This window comes from Rhinolophus sinicus, chromosome 4, assembly GCF_057876585.1.
Source record: "Rhinolophus sinicus isolate RSI-liver-muscle chromosome 4, RSI-T2T, whole genome shotgun sequence".
Taxonomy (NCBI): domain Eukaryota; kingdom Metazoa; phylum Chordata; class Mammalia; order Chiroptera; family Rhinolophidae; genus Rhinolophus; species Rhinolophus sinicus.
In genome coordinates, this window is record NC_142504.1 from 34,791,390 (window position 1) to 34,818,248 (window position 26,859).

At 40.2% G+C, this 26,859-nt stretch overlaps 1 protein-coding gene and 1 long non-coding RNA gene across 6 annotated transcripts in view; one reads left to right on the forward strand and one right to left on the reverse strand.

Moving 5' to 3' along the window:
* Window positions 1–16,244, forward strand: part of LOC109437367 (uncharacterized) — a 53,810-nt gene extending 37,566 nt beyond the window's left edge. Inside the window, exons 3-4 of one of the 2 annotated variants that reach the window (XR_002136241.3) lie at window positions 11,301–11,481; window positions 12,093–16,244. This is a non-coding gene — a long non-coding RNA (uncharacterized LOC109437367). The remainder of the gene's footprint in view (window positions 1–11,300; window positions 11,482–12,092) is intronic. The other variant, XR_002136240.3, reaches the window with a different exon arrangement.
* The window catches only part of CDK14 (cyclin dependent kinase 14), a 547,463-nt gene that overhangs the window by 133,813 nt on the left and 386,791 nt on the right, over window positions 1–26,859 (reverse strand). For all 4 annotated transcript variants that reach the window (XM_019716536.3, XM_074340704.2, XM_074340703.2 and 1 more), the window contains one exon: window positions 18,327–18,390. In XM_019716536.3, coding sequence (XP_019572095.1) covers window positions 18,327–18,390 — 64 coding nt within the window. The remainder of the gene's footprint in view (window positions 1–18,326; window positions 18,391–26,859) is intronic.

Here is a 26,859-nt window from a genome sequence, read left to right on the forward strand (position 1 = left end):
GTCAGAGAGTTTACTGCCTGTTTTCTCCTAGGAGTTTTATGATTTGGGGTCTTACATTTAAGTCTTTAATTCATTTTGAGTTTATTCTTATATATGGTGTAAGGAAGTGGTCCCATTTCATTTTTCTGCATGTATCTGTCCAGTTTTCCCAACAATTATTGAATAGACTGTCTTTAATATGTTCTTGTCTCCTTTGTCATAGATTAAATGACCATATAGGTGTGGGTTTATTTCTGGGCTCTCTATGCTGTTACATCAATCTGTGTCTGTTTCTATGCCAATGCCATGCTGTTTTAATTACTATAACATTACAGTATAATTTGATATCAGGTAGTGTGATACCTCCAGCTTTATTCTTCTTTCTCAAGATTGCCGTGGCTAAACAGGGTCTTTTGTAGTTCCATATAAATTTTAAGAATATTTGTTCTAGTTCTGTAAAAAATGTCATTGACATTTTGATAGGGATTGCATTTAATCTATAGATTGTTTTGGTAGTATGGACATTTTAATGATGTGAATTCTTCCTATCGGTAAGCACGGTATATGCTTCCATTTATTTGTATCTTCTTCAGTTTCTTTCTTCAGTATCTTATAGTTTCCCGAGTACAGGTATTTTACCTCCTTGGTTAAGGTTATTCCTATATATTTTAATTTATTATTATTTTTTTTTGATGCAGTTGTAAATGGGATTGTTTTCTTAATTTCTCTTTCTGACAGTTCATTATTGGTGTATAAAAATGCAACTGATTTCTGAATATTAATTTTGTATCCTGCTACTTGACTGACCTCATTTATCAGTTCTAATAGTTTTTGGTGTAATCATTCAGGTTCTCTCTATATAGTATTATGTCATCTGAAAATAATCACAGTTTTACCTTTTCCTTTCCAATTTGGAGCCATTTTATTTCTTTTTGTCTTATTGCTGTGACTAAGATTTCGAATACTATGTTGAATGAAAGTTACAAAAGTGGGAATCTTTGTCTTGTTCCTGATCTTAAGGAGAATATTTTTAGCTTTTCCCCATTGAGTATGATGCTAGCTGTAGGTTTGTCATATATGTCCCTTATTATGCTGAGGTATGTTCCCTTTATTCCTGCTTTGCTGAGAGTTTTTATCATAAATGGATGCTGATTCTGTCAAATAGTTTTTCTTTTTAGCTTTTATTTTGTTTACGTGGTATATCATGTTAACTGATTGTGGCTATTGAACCAACCTTGCATACTAGGAATTATTTCCACTTGATCGTGGTGTATGTTCTTTTTAATGCATTGCTGAATTCAGTTTGATAATATTTTGTTGAGGATTTTTGCATTTATGTTCATCAGGGATATTGACCTCTAATTTTCTTTATTTTTTTTGTAATATTTGTGGCCTGGTAAAATGAGTTTGGCAGCTTTCCCTCCTCTTGAATTTTTTTGAGTAGTTTGAGAAGGATGTGTGTCAATTCTTCTTTGAATGTTTGGTAAAATTCACCTGTGAAGCCATCTGGTCTAGGGCTTCTCTTTGTTGGGAGTTTTTTAATTACTGATTTGATTCCATTAGTAGTAATCAGTCAGATTTGATTTTCTTTCTTCTTGATTCAGCCTTGGAAGATTGTATGTTTCTAGAAATTTATCCATTTCTTCCAGATTGTCCAATTTGTTAGCATATAACTGTTCACAATATTTTCTCATAATCCTTTGTATTTCTGTGGTGTCTGTAGTCAGTTCTCCTCTTTCATTTCTGATTTTATTTATTTTGATCCTCTCTCTTTTTTTCTTGATGAAATCAGGCTAAAGTTTTACCAATTTTGTTTAATCTTTGCAAAAAATCTGCTCTTGGTTACATTGATCTCTTCTATTTTTTTTTTTTTTTTAGACTTCATTTTATTTATTTCCACTTTGATCTTTTTTATTTCCTTCCTACTTCTACTCTCTTTGGACTCTGTTGTTCTATTGCTAGTTCCTTTAAGTGTAAGGTTAGATTGTTTATTTGAGATTTTTCTTGTTTCTTGAGTAGGACTGCATTGCTGTGAATTTCCCTCTTATGACTGCCTTCACTGTGTCCCATAGATTTTGGGTCATTCTGTTTTCATTTTCATTTGTTTCAAGGTCTCTGTTGTTTCCCTTGATCCCATTGTTGACCTATCCATTGTTTAGTAGTAAGTTATTTAGCATCCATGTATTTGTTAGTTTTACAGTTTTTTAAAATAATTTATTTCTAGTTTCATACCATTGTGGTCAGAGAAGATGCTTGATATGATTTCAATCCTCTTAAATTTATTGAGACTAGTTTTGTGGCCTAACACATGGTCTATCTTGGAAAATGTTCCATATGCACTTGAAAAGAATGTCTATTCTGCTGCTTTGGGGTGAAATGCTCTAAAAATATCAACTAAATCCATCTAATTTACTGTGTCATTTAAGGCTGCTGTTTCCTTGTTGATTTTCCGTCTGGAAGATAAGTCTATGGGTATCAATGGGGTGTTAAATTTCCCTACTATGATTGCGTTACTGTCAATCATTCCCTTTATGTCAGTCAATATTTGCTTTATATATTTACGTGCTCCTATGTTGGGTACATACATGTTTACAAGGATTATATCCTCTTGTTGGATTGATCCCCTTATCATTATGTAATATCCCTCTTTGTCTATTATAGCCTTTATTTTATTTTAAAGTCTATTTTGTTTGATATAAGCATTGCAACTCCAGCTTCTTTTTTCATTTCCGTTCACATGAAATGTCTTTTTCCATCCCTTTACTTTCAGTCTGGGTGTATCTTTCAATCTGAAGTGAGTCTCTTATAGACAGCATATGTATGGATCTTGTTTTCTTATCCATTCAGCTACCCTATGTCTTTTGATTGGAGCATTTAATCCATTTACATTTAAAGTTATTATTGATAGATACATAGTTATTGCCATTTTATTATTCATCTTTATGTTCTCCCCCACCCCTTTCTTCTTAAAGAAGTCCCTTTTACATTTCTTATAATACTGGTTGGTGTTGATGAACTACTTTAGCTTTTCCTTCTCTGGAAGGCTCTTTATCTCTCCTTCAATTTTAAATGAACAGCCTTGCTAGGTAGAGTAGTCTTTGTTGTAGGTCCTTGCTTTTTCATCACTTTGAATATTTCCTGCCACTCTCTTCTGGCCTGCAAAGTTTCTGTTGAGAAATTAGCTGAGAATCTTATGGGAGCTCCCTTGTAAGTAACTAGTTGTCCTTCTCTTGCTGCTTTTAGGATTCTCTCTTTGTCTTTAACCTTTGCTACTTTAATTAAAATGTGTCTGTTTGGGTTCATCATGTCTGGGACTCTCTGTACTTCCTGGGCTTGTATGTCCATTTCCTTCACCATGTTAGGGAAGTTTTCCATCATTATTTATTCAAATAGGTTTTCAATTCCTCCCTTTCTCTTTTCTCCTTCTGGTACCCTATCATGTGAATGTTGTTACACTTCACTGTGATGTTGTTACACTATGATGTCCCAGAGGTCTCAAACTGTTATTGTTGTTGTTGTTGTTGTTCTGATTGGGTGTTTTTCACTACCTTGTCTTCCAAACTGCTAATTTGATCCTCTTCTTCATGTAGTCTGCTGGTGATTCCTTCTAGTGCATTCTTCATTTCAGTTATTGTATTCTTCACTTCTGACTGGTTCTTTTTTTTTCTTTTTTATGGTTTCTATGTCCTGTTTTATCCTTGCTATCTCTTTGTTGAAGTTCTTCTCAAAGTCCTTGAACATCCTTATAACCACTGTTTTGAACTCTGCATCTGGTAGATTGCTTGCCTCCATTTTGTTTAGTTCTTTTTCTGGAGTTTTCTCCTGTTCCTTTATTTGGGACACATTTCTTTGTTCACTCACTTTTGGCTGCCTCTCTGTGTTTGTTTCTACATATTAGGTAGATTTGCTAAGCCTCCAAATCTTTTCTAAGTGGCCTTATGTAGTAAGTGCCCTGTGGGGCCTAGTGGCGGTGTATTCCTGGTCACCTGCACTGGGTACTCCAAGAGTGTCCCTTTTGTGGATTGTGTGCACCCTCCTGTCACAGTTGAGCCTTGACTGCTATTGGCATAGCAGTTGGTGGGATTGACCCTTAGGCTGACTGGTTATGGGGTTTGGTTATGTCCATAGCTTACTGGCTACTGTGTGGGGAGCTAACCTCGCGTAGAGGGATTTGCCTCAGTGGGCTGTGGTGTCTGTTGAGACTTCCTTTTGGGTGTGCAGCTTGTGGTGATAATTGGGTAGTGCTGTGCTGTGGTCTGAAGCTGACCTCCAGGTATGTTGGTTCTGGGGTCTCTTGCAAGGGCTCCACTGCAGGCTAAGGTCATTCACTGCCAGTTACCAGCCAAGGACTACCTGGTAGGAGCTACAAAGTGATCTGTGGTTGGTTGCTAACTGTGCTGGACCTGGATGCACATAGGCGAAGCCACACTGCAAACTGAGTATGGCTGCCACCAGTACCAGGCATGGTTTAACTATAGAAAAAGACTCAGATACCCCAAGGCCTACTGCAGCCTGACAATGCCTGTAAGGCTCAGTCACTGATAGAGCCTCGTGCAGTAGGTGTGTTGGGTGAGGCGGGGTCTCAAGGAGTCACTAGGGAGGGAAGAGTGGTATTTAGTAGGTTAATGTAGATTCTGGTTTGGTGATAGTGCTGATCTTGGAACTATCCATCAAAAGTCTCAGAGCACCCACCATAGGGCCACAAACCCCTGAGAGTTGTCCAAGTAAGAGTGCAATGCATGCAAGTGGGGTTGGCTGTTCTCTGGGCAAGTGCCTCTGACGTTGTGTGGGTTGGGGTTTCAGGGAGTCACCATAGTGGTCTGAGAGGAGTTCACCTAGCCAGATTTAGATTTGGCTGTGTGGAGGAGGGCTCAATACAAGAAAGATGGCACCCACCTGCCAGCTGCACAGGAGAAGGGCTCTACACAAGTAAAATGGTAACTCTCTGTCCTTCCAGTCCTCACCTCACAGCCACACAGTTCAGTTTCTCCCTGTATGTCTCCAACACTACCTGGGTCACTGTCCCTCCACTGGAGCCCAGGGTGGGTACCTGCAAGTAAGTTTGTGTGCCAGCCCATTAAGAGGATGTCTGGGTTTACTGCAGCTTTCTGTCCAACCCAGACGGTTGGAATCCGTACTGTTTTTCACAGCAGATGTTGTGGGGGGGAGGGCATGGGGACTCCTTTTCCTAGCACCGGTATTATGGCCTGAGGAGCCCAGTGTGGGGCTAGGGTCTTTCGCTCCTTGGGGAAGGCAGGGAAGACCTCCACGGCTGACATATCCCTCCTGATTCTCAACCGCCACATGCAGGCATGAGGCTAGCCCATTCTACATCTCGGTCTCTCCACCAGTTTCAACATGGCTTCCTCTTTATATTCTTAGTGATAAAACTTCTGTATAGCTAGACTTCTAATGATTCTCCAGGTTGATTGTTCCACAAGTTAGTTGTAATGTTAATGTGGTCTCAGGAGGAGGCTAGCACAGTGTTTATCTACTCCACCATCTTGAATTTCAACTTCCACAATTAAATTCTTTAGGATTCTTTTGTGTTTGAACCAGTGCATTTACTTTTTCTTACTGAGCTTGTATGAAAGTAGTAACGATTTAAGCTGTGTTCTGTCATCTGGCAGAGGTGTGGAACCTGAAGCTTTCTTAAGATTGCTTCAGTGGAAGAAAGGAGTTCCAGTCCTTTATAAGGGTGAACAATTAATGCAGTCATGAGCCACTCTGGCGACATTTTAAACAATCACCCTAGTTATTTGTTTATGTAACAGATAATATCCTTAAATCCTTCAGAATAGAAGGCACAAGTATTCATTTATTCTCTCATCCATTTTACAAATATTTATTGTCTGCCTGCTGTTTGCCAGGCACTGTTCTAGGGATTGTGGATACAAAACATATGAGGTCATAAGTAGCCTATAATAAATAATGGAACCCAATTCTAAGGGACCACTAATAAAAGAAAACTATATTTATAAGTATTCACAAGACTTCACCTTTTTATAGTTACTAGGAGAACCAAGCTAGCAGTAAACATTTCAGTTGAAACTGTGATCAAAATATAAAAAAGCCTGATCAAAACCATCTCTAGTCCTTAAAACAGAAGTAAAGCAGAATTCACGTACAATGGAAGAACATTTATGTCAAATCGATAAGGCTAAGCTTGTTCTAAAATATGAAGATTTTAGGTATCTCAACTGCAAAAAGCATAGTGATCCAAACAGGCATTTTGGAAATAATATGTATGTTTGCACAATTGCAATTCACAGCTTTAAAACACTTGATACTACCAAAATATATAATGATTGCCATTTGACGCAGTTCCAGTTTTATCGGCGAGAGGATCTGATGTGACGTATTAGTGCTATACTTCCCTGTCCCTGTTACCCAGACGACTATCTCAAAATTCTGAAGAGCCATCTTCAGTCCTGAAAGAAGGGGACTGCAGCATCCTGACCTGCCCTGGCTGCAGCAAATCATCCTTCAATTACCAATGGTGTGCATTTTAAAATGAGTAATCTTTGAGCAACTTCTAGAAACAAACATTCTGCTATATACATTAAACAGTCTAACTTCTGATGGCATTTGGTTTTCTAACATACATACAAATGTGTGTTTGTTGCTGGTGAGGTCTTCAAACTATCCCCACCTTTCTCAACCTAAAAATCAGGGACCACTTCTCTTTCCACAAGATGTTTTTCTCTAGAGAGAAAGTTTCATCAGTTAGGCATCTATCCAAGTCTAAAGTGTACTATTCACAAATCAGTATGAAACTTTCCAGCTCCCAGAAAAGAAAGGAGAAAAAAGGTTTTGTGTCTCACTCTCTGTGTGTCCCATCCCTCCATCCAAACATGCAAAGGGGAAAAGAGATCAGGAGGGGAGACTCAGAACCTTCCAGGGGAAGTGTGAGTTAGACAGGACCACTTCATATTATAAATAAGTAAACTGAGGTTAGAAAGGTTGGGTTGCCTGAGGCCGTGAAGCAGGCTAGTGGCAGGGGCTGAACCAGGACTCCTCTCCCAGTCGACTGTTACGCAAGCAGCACAAACAAATCGAAGCTCCTTTAACCAGCAATAAAAAAACTCACTTTCAACTATATGGCATTCTGGAAAAGGCAAGACTGTGGATACAGTAAAAAGATCAGTGGTTGCCAGGGGCTAAAGGGAGAGGGAGGGATGAACAGGTGGAGCACAGAGGATATTTTTAGGGCAGTGAAATACTCTGTGTGATACTAGAATGATGGACATGTCATTGCAAATTTGACCAAACCTGGTGAATGTACAACACCAAGAGTGAACACTAATGTAAACTATGGACCCTCGGTTGTAATGATGTGTCAATGTAGGTCCACTGATTGCAACAAATGTACCCTCTGCTGGGAGATGCTGTGAATGGGGAAGGCTGTGCATGTGTGGGGACAAGGGGCATATGGGACACCTCTGTACCTTCTGCTCGGTTTTGCTGTGAACCTAAAACTGCTCTGAAAAAAAAAAGTCTATTAAAAAAACAAACATGCACACAAACAATACTCTCTCTATTCCCAACTTTTCTTTCCACATGCTGCAGGTGTCTTACCCTTTTAAGTCTAGAAGAACAAATCTGTTTCGTGTACACAAGCCAGGCTGAACAAACAAACGTCTTCCAAGTTCTAATGGCCTTAGACATATTACCTACCAACCCTCCCAAAAAATTCTCTCGTTGCCTCAGTTCCCTATATCAGAGATAGAAATAACAGCAGAACTTACATTATAGAGTTAACTGTGAATGTTCGATAAGAAAATGCATCTAAAGAGCTAATAAAGTGCCTGACACATAATAAACCTTCAGTCACCTGTTACCTGCTATTACTACCTGTTATTATTACAACTGTTGTTAATAATATGCTTGGAAACTGAGCATCTGGTACAGTTATGTTACACATATATGAGGAACACATATGGTCTATTAAAAGTAATACTACTTTTGGGAGGGTAAATGCTAAGCTACCCAAATTATCCCTCCTGAGGCAATAGTCAAAGGAATGAATAGAAATCAGACACATTGATGTTCTTCTAAGTTCTTACATGTAATTCTGTGATTCTAATTTACTAGTGAAGAGTGAGGATTGGCATTCTGAGAGAATATCAACTGTCCTTTTTCCCAGTCAAGAGGTTATTAATTGGGTTTACAAAGCTGGCTCTAGAGGCATAAGTGTCTGTGTACGTACATACTTACGTCCTTTCAAAATACTCTCCACTGCAAACGTTATTCTCTGTTAGCTGCAAAGACTCTCTGACAGTGCTGAATCAAGGACACATAGAAGTGAAGAAAGTTTCATCACAGTTTACAACTGAGCTAATTTTCAGTAGTTTATCACCCTATTGTTCTAAGTTGAATATTTAAAGTAAAATATTACTTGCATCTTAAATAATGGGAACCTAGATATTTTCTTTCACCTATATATTAGCCTAAGAGTTACTATTCCATAGTCAAGTATTTGTCTTGCAGCAGAAGCTCTATGATAATGACTTAACAGGTTTTTTTAAATCAACATCATTTTAAACAAATCAATTAATTTGAGTCACTTATTTTAGCCAGGAGTAGCTGACAAGCCTACTGAGTGAGAAGAGCTAGTATGGAATATTAGATTATTATTAATCAAATATTTCCTTTTTCCACTCTTCCCACCTTCATGAGTGGGGTACTTCTTTGCCCCACTAATACTTTGTGTGTTGGGATGTTAGTGGTAGTGCCACAAGCAGGGGTTTGAAATGTGCCTGTGGTGTTGGGCCTGCCCCTTGTACTTCTGTGTCTTCTCACAAGAAGAACATTATTTTGTAGTGGCTGCTCCAAGGAGGACGAGAGATGTGTGGAAACACCAGAATGCAACCTGTACCTGGAAGGCAAGCCCTGCAGAACTCAGAAACCCGACTGACCACACAGGCGTGAGCAATAAACACGCCTTCTCAGTGAGGGCACTGGCTCTGGAGAGGTGTGTTTTGAGTACTATCAGGCAGAACTGGCTGCTATGTGTGGTTCTGGTCCAGGGTTACCTTGAACATGAGGCAGAGCTATCCTCAACAAGCTTCAGCTCCATCCAGATTCCTGTCTACCTGCCCTGCTATGAAGACCTCATGAGATAATACATGTGAAAGCCTTTGGCAAACAGAAAAAAAACTGTACAGTGCATATAGCATCGCCAATCAATCAGCATTTAAAATTTTTGTATTATTCTGTGTTTCTAAGAATTCTCAAATGCAAAAAAATTTACACGAATTCGCAGATTACAAACACCAGGCTGTTCTCTGTGCTACCCATGCCCCAGAGACAGAAGAGACAAAATCCTTCTTTTATCCTACCCTTGATTCAACCACTCAGTCATGAATCTCTCGTAGAGGTATGAAATCACCTCTCAAGATGGTCAATTGCGCAAAGCCTTGATCTTGTGGAGGCCCACAACTTCCCTGGAGACAGTTTCGTACTCAAGGTACGGGAAGTCAAAACCCAGACCGAACATGGGAATAGAGTTTTCTTGTTCTAGATCTAAACTTCCAATCCCTTCGTCCCCCTTCCTAAAATCTTGATTTTTAAAGTTGGTCAGGGTCAGGAGATATGGAAGACTTTTTGCAATGCGTAGATTTCTAGCTGCACATTTGCTGGCGTGTATTGTGAGCAGGACAAATATAAAACATCAGTTACAAAGAAAGCAATAAAAAATGTATGGCTGGTTTACGGTAATGACAATGGTCTATAACAACTTAAATGTTCTATTTTTAAGATGACAATTCTCTCAGTACCTTGAAAACTATCCATGCCTTCATTTAATTCTGATCTCCACCCTTAGGATGAAACTCTGATTTCTTAGGTATGATTTTAACCAAATCACACAAACTGAAGCGTATACAAGGACTTCAGTCCTCTTGGGAAACGGGTAGTAGGATTATTGAAGAGACAGAGAAATTTTCATTTAGTGATTGGCATTCCCTGTCAACTTTGTGATGAGGTCTGCCTAACTACCAAACTGGTTTTACAAAATTCCAACAGCAACAATAGTGCAATCAGTCTACTTACAAGAGGATTTTATTTTGTTGTTGTTAAAGATGCAATGAGAGGAACTTCATTTCCCCTTGAAAATTTAATCTTACTACATTTTCTAGACACTATTAGTCTCCACCGTTATTGATGCCCTCTAGTGAAAATAAATGTAAAATTCCTCAAGAAGATACAGAGAAAGTCAGTACAGATATTCTCTGCTTTGCACTGAAATGGGTTTCTACAATTCATAAAGATAATCCCACCCACGGGGCTTTCTATTGGTGAGGAACTGAATTGCTACAGTCGTGCCCCCTTGTCCATGAGGGATATGATCCCCGGAGGATGCCTGAAACCACAGATAGTACAAACACTATGTTTTGTCCTATGTATACATTCCTTCCTTTTCACTTAAAGGAAGTACCTTCCAGCTTCTCTTTTGCATATCTGAATTTCCAATGTCACTACCCTTGTGCTTTGGGTCATTATTAAGTAAGGTAAGAGTTACTTGAATATAAGCACTGTGTTACTGGACAGTCAAGTTGATAACCTAGATGATACTGAGTGACTAACCTGCAGGGGATGTATTCAGTGTGGAGACGCTGAACAAAGGGACGACTCTGTCCTGGGCGGGACAGAGCAAGGTGGCGCGAGATTTCATCATGCTACTCAGAACTTGAAAAATTTAAAACTTATGAATTGTCAATTTCTGGAATTATCCTTTTAATGTTTTCAGACCTCGGTTGACCACTGGTAACTGGTATGCAGAAAACAAAACTGCAGATAAGAAGGGACTACAGTATTTCACGTTTTTGAATGATTATCAAGATTTGGGGCTATTTCTTACTTTTATGTTATAGCATTGGCCACATCTATTGACTTGTTTCATATCAAATCCTTGGATCAGCTATGAACCTATGGGGAAAAAAACTATCCCATGTCTATGACGTTACTGCCAACCAATGTGAGACTCATTTCCCTCAAGCCAGGACTTGCCATTATAGACCCTTCTCAACCCAGAGCTCAGGAACTACCAATCAAGAGAAGTTCACACTTGCGATGAAGCCTCTTTCTATCTCTTGCGTAGGCCCGTGACTTTTTGTAGCCAGTTAGGGTCCTTTTGAAAAAATAAAACATCAATTTCCTTCCCTTTTCAAAAACCCACTCATGATTCCTCTCACATGTCACATAAAACCCTAATGCCTCACCTTGGCCCCCTAGGACCAGCCTCTCTGAATCACGTGCTGCCCTCTCTCTGTGGTCACATGCTAACCTGTAATTTGTCTACTATCTTGTCTCCCCTCTAGCACATAAGCTCCATAAGGAAAGGGGTTTCTCTGCTCTGTGCATGACTGCCTGGCACCTAGCAAGGACTTGAAACATGGGGAGAGTGGACTGAAATGTGGCCTCTCGACGTGAGCATTCTCCCTGCAGCCTGCAGCCACCAGTGACCGCCCAGCATGACGGCCACCACCAGCAAGTATGAAAGTAAAGACAGACTGCCCTTCCTGTCTTTTTAAGTTCTTCATTTATTAGGAATATTTCCTCTGCTCTATAAAGTTCACTTATTTCTTACATTTACTAATTAGCTGGCTTTTTCACTGTGTGACCAGAGTGGCATTTATTGGCGGGAGGAGGGGTGGCCAAGTTGAAGAAGGGGGTGGTTGATGGTGGGTGGTTACATGTCCTAAGCCTTGGGTCAAACAGACCCACAGCGTTTTTAACAATACTATCTGAGATGAGTCACATATTTGCATAATCATTTTAAAGCCCATGTGTATAACCATCACATGGTTACACCCTTGTACCATCAGATGTAGTCCATGATCCTTACAGTTGCTATCAATCCATAGGAAAACAAGACCTAAAAAAAGATTCTTGAGGGAAAGCATAAAGGACAAGTGGGACAGGATGTACCAGGCAGAGGACACTGTATAAATGGTACAAAATATTATTTTATAGGTACATGCCTTTAACAGCTTAAAAGCACTTTTATAGCAATTATGTAGCTAGCTCAAACCCTCTTAAAATTAAAGTATAAGTAAATAAAAAGTAATGAAGAGAATATAAAAACAGATAATCTCATTTAATTTCCATAGGAATTCAGTGAGCTGGATGGAGCAGATATGATTCTTCCGGAAGAGTATGGAAGGTGTCTCTGCATGGCCCCAGGTTTCCCCTGACCGCAGGTGTGGTCTGTGCAGGGCAACATCATGGCAGGAAGATGCCCACCTCACATCCTTCCTGCACTGACTATCCCATCCAACAATTTCTGCTGCTTCCCCAGCTTTTCCATCACCTTAAAGACCAGGGGAAAGCCCAGACGGTGAATAAAGGGGAAGGGTTCAAACTTCCTCAGGTCGACAAACCATGAAACTGGGCAGTTCTCTGAAACGAAACATCCACAGAGGGCACTTCGTAGTTGACAATTGATTAGAAGCACAGGTTTAAAGGGCTTAATGCCCATACTTAGTATGTGGAGGGTGGGTTCTGGTACCTACAAGAAGATACAGATCTTTGCCAAGATGCCACAAGGCAGGGCTGAGAAGAGTCTGACAATTCTCCCTCATACTTCTTTGTCTACAGCTGGGGAAGCTCTTGCTTCAAGAAATACACAGACTGTTTCTGATTAGTTCATTCATTTATTCTTTTCTTTAGATTCCACATATAAGTGAGATCATATGGTATTTGTCTTTGTCTGACTTATTTCACTTAGCATAATGTTCTCTAGGTCCATCCATATTGTTGCAACTGGTAAGATTTCATTCTTCTTTATGGTTGCATAATACACAAGATTGCCATGGGGATACGAAAGTCAATTTGGGGAATGTAATCAATAATGTTATAAAGATTTTATAGGGTATCCAATGGACACTTGTCCCACTACGGAGACCACCTCAGGGATGATGTAGATGCCTGATCACTGCACTGTACACATGAAGCTGAAGCAGAACAATAATGAATGTTAACTACAATTTTATACACACACATACACACACACACACACACACACACACACACATATATATATATATATATATATATATATAGTTACAAGAAGTGGAATTCAGCATTAGGAATAGAGACAATGGAAATGTAATGGCTGTGTGCGATGTCAGGGGGGTAGTAGATGGGGAGAGGGGGGTTATCACTGTGTGAGGGATATAAATGATAAATGTCTATTACATTGTTTTATATACCTGAAACAAAACAAACAAAAAAAAGTCCCCCCGCCCCCCCGCCAAAAAAAAAAAGGATACACAGACATTAGTGGGGATTCCAGGCCCGGGGTCTGAAAGACCTGGGTTTGAGTTTTGGCTCTGCTACATACTGGATATGTGGCCTTGCCAAGCCACACAATCTCTCTAAGCCTCAGTTTCCTAGTTCCCTTGTCTGTAAAATGGGATAATGGTATTAGGACAATAACATTATCATAACTCAAAGTTACTCTAAATACCAATTGAGATAATATATTAAAGTGCTTTGTAAATAATAAAATACAACATAAAATGTAAGGCGCTATCAGCATGGTATAATTTACATCTTCCCTCTGGAATTACAAAGTCTAGATCTATTTAGTTTTGGGGCCCCAGTCAGGCCTGGAAATAGGCAGGACTGGAGGAGAAGTTTTTCAGCTCATCACAGAGGGTTAGTACAACTAAGCTCATATTTAAATGTTGCCTTCGAAGTCACTGTGTCTGTGGGCTTAGTTTTAGGCACAGAATGTTTAAAATACTACCATTCTACAATGTGCCTGCAATGGCAAATTCTTGTTTTTATCTTACTTCATTCATGGTAAGAAATTCTTCTTCTTCCAACTTGCTTTAATCAAATAGCCTCTTGTATTAGATAACTTTCTCTTAGGCATGATATAATCACTTTAGAAATGCTCTGTTCTTTTGCTTGATTTGGGAAAATAGAATTATTTTAGTCTAAATTTCATTACTTTTAATCACTTCCGCTCTAGCAGCATTTTTTCTCCCTGAATTTTACAGTGCCTTTCTTTTTCAAACTCCTGAATAATAATTTGTCATTAAATAGCTGTTGAATGCCCCTTTTGTTGGAAGCATTTAAGAGATGATTAAAAGTATCAGACATGGAGTCTACATGTTATTTTGGGGCCAAACTATTTTACACTAAGTGATATTTGTGGTTTGATGTATTTCGCCAAATACAGAGATCAGATTCTCTCTACTTTTCTGATATGTTCTTTACAGACTAATTATCCATAAAACATTCACTAGAAGAAGGACAGTGAGAAATCATGATACAGGTCCAGTAGCATGATCTTCCATGATGTAAACTGGACAAAACAACATTGAACTGAAATCCAGGGAGAACTGGATCTACTTCCACCTCTGACACTAACTTCAGGAAAGTTCTTTAATGTCGCTGACCTCAGGCTCCTAACCTTACAAAGAAAAGAGCAGGACTAGATGTCCCCCTGGAGGGCTGGAGGGTCTTCCAGCTCTAATGTTCAGTTTGCTTAGTTGTGGCACAACCACAACACCACTCATACCCCCAGCTCAAGCGACCCCAGGGTTTTCCATGACAGCAGGAAATCCCAGAGTCTTCTCTGAGTTCTCAGTCTCTCATGCTGATTCTACCAGTTGGGAGAACCATAGGTGTCTACCTACATTCGGTCCTGACTTAGGGTTACCACAATTCTACAAAGTCTCTCAAATAGGTACGCAAGATGCGTTTTGAAAAAAAAATAATGCTACGTCGGTCTTATAACGAAGAATTTCAAGCATCACTTCCCCCGAGGTAGATGAGCCATGTTGCTTTTCTCGGTAAAGAAGCTATCCCAGAAAGAAACTGAAGCATTATTATGTAAATGCATCCCATTGATGAGTAACTGTGACACAAGTGAAAGGAAAAATGTCTTTCTTTTGCTGTGGACTCTTAAACTTTTTGTTAGAGAATGGGGGTTGGTCCGTAATGAGTCTAATCAAAGGTGACAGAATTACTGAAGTGCTAAGGATGGCACAGTGTAATCTCTCTCCTCTGAGGCTGGCCCACAGGAAGCATCCTGAAGACAGTGATAAAAGGAGACACTTCAGTGTGAGAGTAGGAGAGAGAGAGAGAGGAGGTGAAAGAGGGGGTAGCGAGGAGGGTGAAAGAGAGGGAGGGAGAGAAGGGAGGAAGGGGAAGGAGAGATGGATGCTTTTGAGACCAGAATCCTGAGGGCGAGGGAAAAGAAATGGGGAGGCAATCAGGTTCAAAGAATAAACAGACCCACATCCCATTTTTTTAAAAGAGAAATTTAAATAGAAGTAAATGATAGTTGAAAAGCAGTAGATTAGATTCATTATATGTAGTACACAGACATGTACATGCACACATACACATGTGTGCACATTACATATTTATTTAATTTATGGAACTGTGTCTGGCCCAGCTGCCTGGTTGCTATGGGAATAAGCTGACGTTAAGGAATTTTGTGTTAGCATAAATGTAAGAGCAGAAGAGGATAGATACAGGCTAAGTACTAAAGAATAGAACACAGTGTTACATAATTATTTTTTCACTATTTTAACAATTGCCCTGGCCCCCCATTCTCAGCACAAGAGCCATGATGATCCTACTAAATAAGATATCACCCAGATCATGTACTGCCTTGTTCAAAACCTTCCAGCGCTTTCCACATCATTCAGAGTAAATGATGAAAGACTCCCTGTAGCCCTCAAGACCCTACGTGACCTGCCTCAGTCCCTGCTGCCTCTGACCTCATTTTCTACCCCCATCCTTCCCACTTCGCGGCCTTTGCACTTGCTGTTCTCTATGTCTGGAAAGTTCTTCCCTCAAATATTTTGATGGCTCTCTCTCTCATGTATGACATTCTAGAAAAGGCAAATCTATGGAGACAATAAAAAGGTCAGTAGTTTCCAAGGGCAAGAGGGGAGGGAGGAACAAATAGGCAGAAGACTGAGGATTTTCAGGGCAAACTACTCCGTACGATACTATAATGGTAGGTACATGTTATTATACATTTATCTAAACCCATAGGACGCACACCAACAAGAATGAATCCTAATGTAAACTATGGACTTTGGGTGATGTTGACATGTCAACGAAGGCCCTTCAATGTAACCAACGCACCCGTCTGGTGGGGGACGATGATGTGGGGGGAATGCTGTGTGGGAGTAGGGGTACATGGGAAAGTCTATAACTTCCACTCAATTTTGCTATGAACCTAAAACTACTCTAAAAAATGAAGCCTATTAAACAAAACAAAGTATGCACTCATAGCTCAGACTTTTTTGTTTTCCCTCAGATTTTCCAAGGCACTCTTTGGGGGTAAAACAAGGAGGTGACCAGTAGGGGTGAAACAGTGGCTCCTAGCACAGATATGTTTCTCCTCTGGGAATGGGTACCTACTTTCCTTAGAGTATGAGGTCCAGGGGTCAGAGACGAGGACCCCTATGGTCTGGTTACATGCTACATGAAAAGACTCATAGATTTGCTTCCTTTGCCTCAGTCCCAAGCCAACTCAGGAAGCATTTATCACATCTACTCTTATCCACAAGCCAAGCTTTGCCCAGAATATCTTTCTTTCTTGTCAGTACCACACCTTATACCATCCAAACACGTTATTCTTCTGGACCACCATTACCTTCTATGTATTACGTGTCTGTAGTGGCACTTGTACATAATATTAATAACTGCAACATATATGTGTCTATGAGAAGAGTCACATAAGTAATAATTGATTTTAAACATTCAATATAATTCAGGGCAACAAACATTTCTTGAACACCAAAATCATGTACTATGCACAGTTCCTGATCTCAGGAAATCCCCAATTTGTTGACTTATTTTGCACTACATCATATGAATTTCCAGAACACATTTAATAAATGCTTTTGTATACTGTTGATGAAGATAATTTCCATTTATACCAAAATAAACAAATTACTCCATGTTTTACAGTGCAGAAACTTGGCAGGCCAAATGACTGCCATAATTGTTCCTTTCTGCATCTAACTTTATTTATTTAAAATCTTTTCATATCCTCCTCTGTTTTATTTCCCAAGACTTAACAGTTTAGATACTAACATGGGGGACGTTAATCTTCTTTAAGAGCCCACATTTGGAACATTTATTAAGAACTGTGTTCTCACTTCGACTCCATTAGGAAAAACTGGAGCAGTTAAGAGGATGGTTCCTACTTTGTTAAAAAAAAAAAAGAAAGAAAAGAAATCTTTCTTAAATTGTTAAGTTTCTATAGTCTTTTAGAACACAGAGTTATTTAAAATTTTCAGTAAAAGTACAAATAGTCCTTGGGGCACTGAAGAAGATAAAAGAATTCTCAGCACACTCTACACTTTCAGAAAAAAAAAATATTAAGAACAAAAATAGTTTCCCAACTCAGTCATTCTTTGGGATTGATAATTTATTCCTGATGGTCCCCCAAAAGAAGGGGAGAGAAGAAAAAGAATATACTTGGCTCCTATAACAGAAATTATTCATAGCTCTTTTCCCTCATAAAATAATGAACTATTAGATCTTCCATAAAAATCCCTTTCAGTAATTTTATGGTGGGTCTGCATTTTATAATGCATGTTTTGTAAAGGAGAAAAGAAAAAAAAAAAAACACAACCAACAAGAGAATCACTTTACAATAATTCATTCCACTGATTTTTATTAAATTTCCAATTCCAAACCTTTCATCCCTCCTATAAAAGTTAAATAGACCATGTTTGAGATTCTTCTTCTGTTAAGTGTAATTATTAAAACTGAAAGTTTCTTGACTGCCACCTACTGGTGAAAAACATGTGACAGTTTATTTTTAAAATTCTGCATTTTCTCAAGATTTTCCAGTTTAGGAGTTTAAATATTTTACATAATAAAGACTGAGTGCTGTACAGTAGGACATTCAGAACATTTCATGTCTAAATACAAATTAATTGATCACATATTTCTAGTTTTTTAAAAAGAAATCAAAATGTGATGTCTTCATTTTTACAATTTAGTACTTTTCCTAATATTATTACAAGAAGTTACACAGAGTTTAGTAGCCTGATTTAAATTTAATTTTTATAGACATGGCTGCTAGTTTAACTGATGATGAAATGAATATTTATGTCAAGATTAGCCAGTGAAATCAAATAAGTTACATATGATGAAAATCTCTCATGAGGGATGTCATTAATTTGATCATTACAGACAAAATGTGAAAATCAAAAGACGACTCCATTAATCGGTAGAATACACAATGGCAAAAGTAACCAGACTTTTTCAAGGCAATATATTAGCTTGAGGAGGAACATTTATATCTTCACCCTTTGTGTATAGGAAGCACTTAGTCATTTGTAATTAATGAAACATACCTGGCTTAAAATGTGGTAAAGAATGGACTCCAGGCCAAGTGTCTTCATTTGGCGTTCCAAGAACCTAGAGGAGAACAGGAAATTGTGGAAACAGACTTATTATTTCCAAAGCACTCAAAATTCTCCAGTGTAGAAAACAGTACACTGCATATGATGAAACTCTGGATTTTTTTTTTTTTCCATTATCGTGTGCCAGGAATTTTATTTCAGTAAAAACAAACCCAGCTAAAGAGCCACCCAAGATGAATGTCTGTGTTTTAACAAATGCAGCTGAATGCAGTAAGACAAGTTAAATCGGCTGCATTTTATCAACTCCAAACTTAATAAGTAGGTTTAGGACTCAGACGATAAGCTGTCATCTTCCTGGAACTGAACAGAGTATGTCCGTGTCTCTCATGATTATTTCATGAGCTTTTGTCCTTCACTCCAGTATCTGATGTCTCATCATTGAACAGTTCTAAGAATGCTGTCATCCCCCCACCATCCTCTGTCTGAACATCAGAATGTTTCAAAGAAACAGGACAGGAAGCTCGGGGGGCACATATCCTCCACTGACCCTACTGATCAGTAGTTAATATCTTTAATTATGTGACTTACAGTTTTCCTCTTACCAAAACACTGCTCTCCCTAGTCTTTTTCTTTCTCTGCCCACACCTCCACCTTCTCTCCCTATGTGCTTTTCCATCGCCATGTCTGATCTGGTTAAAGGAATTAAAGGGTAATTCCAGCTTCCATATAGCTGAGCATACTCCCCTTGAATTTCCAGGTCCACCATCCATTGCTGTGATAGTCAGTGGTCATGGTCAATTGCTGATTGAGAACAGGAGAGGTGAAGGGTTAAGAGCCCAGACCCTGGAGACAGACTCCTTGCTCCCCTACTTACATACCGGTCATGTGACCTTGAGTAAAACATAACCTCACTGAGCTTCAATTCCCTCATTTGGAAACTGGACATGGTAACAGTACTCACCTCATCGGTGGCGAGAACACTGCCTGGCATGCAGTAACCACTGTGTATGTATTAGATATTATTCAAAGCACCGAGAGAAAATGGGTCAGGTGAGGTTGGTGCTGGCCATGTGGGAGAATCTAGCCCCCCTACTTCCACAGTGACCCCTGGTCATGGGAGTCAGTGCCACATGTTCTAACTCGAATTATCATGGACCAACACGAAGAGCCAAACAAGTTAGAAAGCACAAGAGACAGAGCCAGAAGCTGGCAAAACAAGAGAAACGGCAGGTATCCTGGGAGGCAATGGAGTGTATTCACTTTATCTCTGAGGATTAGCAGGTGCTACTAGGCAAAAAGGAAATACAGAGCTCTGAGGATGTATGCGTTTACTTACTGGGGTGAGGGGACGGGGCTGTCAAGTCAAAGGGTGGCACACATAGCGAGGGCTTCACTTTGTTTCCGACTCTGGTGAGTCGAGTTTAAACACGTGTACTATGTCCCTCACTGAAACACTGAATCTGGGTTCAGGGATCTGATAATACAATTCTTTTAAATTGTAACTAGTTAATCTTATAAGTACTAATAATACTAACAGTAACAGGCAGATCTACACAAATAAGGTCACACTGTTGGTGGGCTGGGTGGGATGAGGAGGAGACAGGCGACAGGGCCGGAAGGGCTGGAAGATAGGGGAAGAGACCAAGACACTGCACCAGAAACAGTGTGATAACCGTGTCTCCGCAAAAGGCATTTTCTCTTCTTTTCACGAATTCCGACATGCATTCAAGAGAGGGAGATAATCAGAGTGTGGGCAGCACCCCCAGCTCATTGGGGGACCCCCCCACTTTGAGTTCACACTGGATTCTGAATGAAGGACAAAGGGATTCAACGACATTTGACTTTAACAACTAAAAAGGAGAAACTTTCAGCTCAGAAATCACAACTCGATCACAACTGATCCATCACGTATGAAACAGACCTTCTGAATGTTTTACAAAGAATGAAAAGTCCAGCCAGCACCTGAAAGCTTGTCCGCTCATGCCTAGTAAAGGAAGGTATGACTGTTACCCTCACTGCATCTGCTTCTACAATGTTTGTGTTCGCAAAACCTTTTCATAGGTACTAGCTTCATCCAAATCCAGTGTTCTGTTTCAAAGCGATGATCAAATATAATGGCCATCTCACAAAAATTACCTGCAAATATAGAAGACTCTTTTTTTGTTGTTATTATAGCATTGACTCATGAGATTCCAGACCTCAAATTCTTCTCCTGCTTACAACTCTGGGGCAATGGCACAATAAAAACAAAGTGGGCAGAAAGTGGGCAAAGGAAAAGAAAAATTGAAAGTCAGATTTGCTTTTTGTAAAAGCCTTTTTGGGAAAGGCAGTGCAGATGAAATTCATGGTTAGTGATGATGGGTTACTTCTGTGCTAGAGGAAGTGTGTGTGTGTTTTCTCGGATGTCAGAATTTCATTTATATTAATCAACTAAGAAATTCCACTATCAAGATACTTTTATGTTGGAAGGAAAAGGTGGTGTTCTCTAAAAGCCAAAAAGAATCTTTTGCAAATAAAAGAGCGCAAAAAAAAAAAAAAAAAAAAAAAAAAAAAAAAAAATGCATCCGGTGTGCCACCAACATTTAAACTGTGGTTACCACATCTGTAACTAAGCATCTGAGGCCCTTTGAAATCTTAAGACGACATGTTTTGATACGCTAAATGTCTTCTGCATGTTCATTTAAGCAGCTTCACCTTAAACCTGTGTCATGGCTTCAACATCTCCCGGTTCCTTTACTGGTTCATCTCTTCACTGGGCTAACCTTTACTGTGTTCATCACAGAAGACAGGGATGAACCTGGGGCTCCCACTCAAGCGAGGCGGTCGAACAGGCAGTGATGAGCTGCCTTCAACACAGGTGTTCTCTCGGAAGTGTGGGGAGAGGGAGGTAAGAGCCCAAAGCTGGGTATGCTGGGGGCAGGGAGGAAAGCTCTGTAGGAGAGGATATTTAAGAACACTGGGTCTTGGCTGGCCAAGTAAAGAAAGAGTGGGAGTTTCAGCAAAGTGTTCTGGCTATAAGGAAAAGCTTATGTCAAAATGCTTTCAGTTCTCCAAATTCTCCCTCTACATGTGCCCCCAAGCCTTCCCACCATTCTTTCCTCTTCTGAAATGTCCTGCCCAGGATTGGCCAGCGTAACTCCGATCTTTGATTCTATCTTCCGCTCATGGGTCACCTTCTCCTGAACGACTTTCTGGACTCTCTGGTCCATGTTACATGCAGTGGTCTTTGTGATCTCTGAGGGCTTTCTGTAGATGTCTATTATTGGACCCACTCACTGCCTCATTTGTTAGATTACTCGTGTCTCCCCACTGGACCGTGGACCTCAGAGTGGAGACCGTTATGTTTATCTTTGGATCCCTAGTGCCTACCACCTGCCAGGCATCAAATATACACTCAGTAAATGCTGGCTAATGAATGAAAGGTGTGTCTGGGCAACAGCAGGAAGTGTGAAGTCTGGTATGACTAGATTGCAGACGAGGTTATGGAATGGGAGGCCAAAGGCCAGATACCGAATCCAAGGCAACTGTATTTTATCTGTTTTAGATTTTCTCAAACTACAGGTCTCATGACCCATTGGGAGATGGTAAATTTCATTCAGAGTGTTGACAGCATTTTTCAAAACAAGAAATAAACAGAAACTATCAAAGGATAACATGCATGATAAAGACATATATTGATTTAAATGAAACTTTTGTTCAAGTTGTATCTCTGTTTCTCTCTCTTGTGTGCATTGTGAATCATGATGCAAAGTGCATTTCTTACTGTTTAGAGCCATTCTATAGGGAACAAGAAGTTATTAGCTGAAATCGGGAATGCAGGCAATAAAGCAAGTTTGGGGGCTGAGGGCAATGTGTATAGTTCTGGGTCTTTTAATTGTTAGAAATGCCTGCAGGTCAAGACAGGGGATGTATAAAGGGCAGCTGGAAATACAGATATGGATCTTGGGAGAGGGATATAAGACCCGGGAAAACATTTGGAATTCTTCAGCATATATGTGGTAGTAGAAAGCAAATGCCAAAATACAGCTACAAAATGGTCTTACTTCCCTATATTCACATATATACAGTTCCCAGAAGGGTGGCTCTATGATTTCCTGGACTTTCAGCATCTGCTAAAGAAAAACAAGGAACAATCTCACTTTATCAGCAGAGGTTCACATTGCTTGAGCTTGATGAACTATGATTTAAGGACCTTAAACTTATTCCTCCAGACTTACCTATGTGCTGACTGGTATGACTTAAATCTCACCCTCTATGACAGGCTCTGTGACAGGCAGAGGAAGACACTAAGAAAAAGAGGGCCTCTCTGAAGAAACATCTACTTTATAAAGAAGGAGAGAAAAACAAATTCTAAATTTGTAGAGCTCTAAGTTCAAGAACGAGGGTTTGGCTGAGATATTTACTTATCACTCTATATTATGAATAGTAACACTAATTCTTAATTTGATAGTCTTTGCTTTTGCACAGGCCCAGGGGCTGCTAAAAACGGGTCCCTGGGCTTTCCCTGAGAACGACTGTGGTTTAAGCAGAACAAGAACTGCTGATAGTTCTTTCTGGGTCAAGGCGTCAGAGAGTATCCAACAGAGACTCTGGCACAGAGGCATCCTGGCCTATGCAGTGCAGATAGAGGGGCTCACCCAAGTATGTACTAATGAGGTGACATGGAACATGCTGGGTTCCCACTTTAGAATTTTCCGTTTTGTGAGATGGGAACCCTACAGGTACCCTTGATGATTTCAAACTGACTTAGCCAGGAATCTGAGGAAACGGTGAACCGAATAACTATTAGGATTTTTAAACTGAAACTCTGAAAGTGCACACATACAACCTCTCTAAAATAATGACTGCTTCGTAGCTGTACTACTTTAGGTTCTGGAAGATTTTTTCTGGCTCCTCAGTGAGAAGTCCTCAATGAAACTTGTTAAGAGGCTCAGCAGAGCTCGGCTTGGTTATTACACACTCCACTCTGGGACAGATGGTATGAAGTTCAAAGAGGAGCCAGAGAGAAAGCAGGACTTCCTAACTCTTATCCTGCTTGTGTGCTCTTTATCTAGAAAAATAATTATCAAGTGGGTGGAAACTGGAATTCAAAATCAGGTTGGTTTGAATAGAAAGACTACACTCTTAGGATCTGTACTGTGTGCTCCTGGGAGGATCAGACAGAGAAATGTGGCTCAGATGGGGTTAAATCATTCACAGCCAACTGACCAGACTCTAGAATGAGGTTTTGCATATTAGAAGCAAGGCTTTTTTCATTCTCTCTCCCTCCAGTCCAACACACACACACACACACACACACACACACACACACACACACACACCAGGTATTAACCTTTTCAGCAACTTAAAGGAAGACAGAAAAATGTCTTACGTTCTCTGATGACACAAAATAGAAAGGATGTATAATATTCTAATCGTTGAGTCAGGATTAAAAATATTTAATCAGCTAGGAACAGCTGGCTGAACTTAACACTGGGGAATTTAATACTAATAAACATAAAATCTAGGACGTAGGTTCTATTAATTAATTGTTCAAGATGGGAAGACGTGGCAGGAAACAGTTGGTATAAAAAAAAAAAATTCATGGCTTTTAGCTGAATATAAATTCTATGAGACCACCCAGTGGAAATTACAGAAGACCGGGGTGGGCTGACTTTAACGTGGCCCGATAATCCCCGTCTCCTGGTGTTCATACTCTTCCCTTTGAGAGTGGGTGGGACCAGGGATTTGCTTCTAGCCAACAAAATATGACAAAAGGGACAAGATGTCACGTCTGTGATCATATTGTGTAAGATGCTAACTGCCATGTCGCTAGGAGGTTCTCCCTTGCTGGCTATGAGGAAGCAAGCAGTCACATTGGGAGGACCACAGGGCAAGGAGCTGAAGGTGGCCTCTGCCAATCGCCAGCAAGAACCTGAGGTGCTCGGTCCAACAGCCTGCATGGAAACGGATGTTGCCAACAACCACGTGAGCTCAGAAGTGCATCCTTCCCCAGCTGAATCTCAGACAACTTGCAGGCCCAGCTGACACCTTGATTGCAGCCCTGGGAGACCCTAAAGCAGATCATCCAGCTAAGCCAGGCCTGGATTCCTGACCCACAGCAATTGTGAGCTGATAAGTGTGCACTGCTGCTGAGTTTGTGGTAATACTGTTATGCAGCAATAAACAACTAATATAGATTTCATTGTTGGATCATATCAGACGAGTCGAGGCCATCTGGATTGCTGTGCCAGAACCAGGGGCTGTCTGTGAAAGGGACACAAATAAACAAGGCAGTCTGCTATGGGACACAGCCAGAAAGGTCAGAGGATGGTGGAGCCATGTTGCTTGAGGTGGATTAAAAATGTTTACCTTCAGTGACAAAGATGTGGCTTAGAACATCCCTTAGAATAGACTGACTGACGCTGTGCTGAGTCAGATGGAAAACAAGGGAAATGGGGTAAGACATAGTATACAACAAAGAAGACCATTCTGACAAGAGCTACATAAAATGGAATAGACAGGCTTCTGAGGTTTAATTGGAGCTAAGGGTCGCACTGCACCACGTTTTGCATCCAGATATAATAAGGATCAAATTCTGCCTCCATAGACATAGGGTGATATGTAGTAAAATTCTATGAAATACTACAAGAAATCGTCTGGGCGATAAGATGAGGACATGCATTTATATCTAGCTTTGTTTTTATCTGGTCTACCTAGGGTAGATAGTGAGAAGTGAGTTGATAAGGAAAGGGTATGATTAGAGGAACGAGGGTAGAGAAGTTATGGATGAAAGCTTTCCTTCTCCATTTTATATCCAAAGTAAGTATCAATATTCATTATTTTTCAGAGAACCAGCACAATCAATGGTGGATATCAGAATATTTTCTAGTAGCAAGATAAGCAAAATACATGTGTGTATGTACACACACACACACAGACACACACACACATTTCCTCTCTTCCATCATTCCCTAAGGTCTAAGCTAAAGTGTCACTAGATAAGAGTTGGAGTGTTCGAATTGTTCATTTTTGGCAATGGCGAATGGCATGGAGGTTGGATGTGGGATTAGAAAGGCTGCTTTAAAACGCTGACTCAGGGTTGTGGTTCAGAGCAGCAGAACGTGGAGCGAGGTTCTGCAGAGTAGGGAGCTTTACCTGAGAAAAGCCAGCAGGGGGAGCCACGGGACTGAGAAAATGAAAAGTTGCCAGGGCTTCTGAAAGCTCCTTGAATAATCAGCAGCTCAACTGAAGGTACTAGGTTAAAGGAGATGGTGTTTCCAAAATATTGTGCAGAGTTTTCAATATGGTAAAGGTTTAGATGAAAAGTCACCCAAATAAGTAAGGGACAGCTCTTAAAGTTTTATTTAAAATGAGTTCAAGTCACCTGCTAGAAGGTAAAGGTCGGTTTGGGAATCATCTGGGAAGAATTAAAAAAACACACACAAAAAAAACACATAAAAAGTACTGAAGACTTGGACACACCCCAGAGATTCTGATTTAATTGGCTGAGCTGCAGCCTACGTATGTGGAATTTTCTAAACCACCCCAGTGTTTCCAATGTCAGATAGAGTTGACACCACATATTTTTATTTTATTTTAAAGTCTTCTTATTTAAGGGCCAGAAAAGATCTTCAGTAGGTGAATAAACAAAGCAAGCGTTTGGCTGTTAGAGAAATTACAGGATCACTGGGAAAAAACATTTGAAACTACTCCAGCAAATGGTCTTAACTGGAAATTTCTGCAGCAGAACAGCTCATTTAAAATACGTTTTCTTCCAACTACATGTTCATTCTTTTTCCTCTCTCTTTTTCTCCTACTGTTTCTATTCGGTCTACCCAAACCCGGACTCCCTCATCGATTTCACTCTCATCTCAGTGGCTTTCCTCTTCTTTTCACTGAGTGATGTTATTGTGACAGGGCTTCAGATTGTCTGTCGCCAACTGCGCGCTGCGGGAGCCAGGCTGATGGAAATGTACGCGCGCGTTGTTCCAAGAGCCAGAGGGTGAAGGCTGCAGACACTGGAGGGGGGCGGTGTTGCCAAGCAAAGGCAGCAGAACTAGGCTGACTGCCTGAAGCAGCGGCACAAAACGCAGAGAAATGAAGTCAGGGAGAGGGACCTGGAGGCAGGAGCGCCAGACGCTAGAGCCTTGCTGCTTCAGGCAAGGTCCACGAACACGTCCCCCGCAGAAGGAAGCACAGGCCCCATTCCTGACCTGATGAGTTAGAATCTATAATTCAGCACAAGCCCCCGGTGATGCATACGCACACTGAAGTTTCAGAAGCACTGCTTTCAAACATTCATTCTAACTGGAGTTTTTAACCTAAAAAGCACAAGCAAGAATGAGGAAGCTACGGCTTCAAATATACCTTCATCTTTATTTATTCAGATACCATTAGGAAAAGAGAGGTTGTGGGCAATTTCAAGTCAGTGGTGTAGGCAGTTCCTATGAGGAGCTACTACAGATGACAATGATTGTGTGGAGGACAGGCTCAGCATTCTATAAACCAGAGCTCATCCGCCGGCACCTGTTCTTCTGTCCTT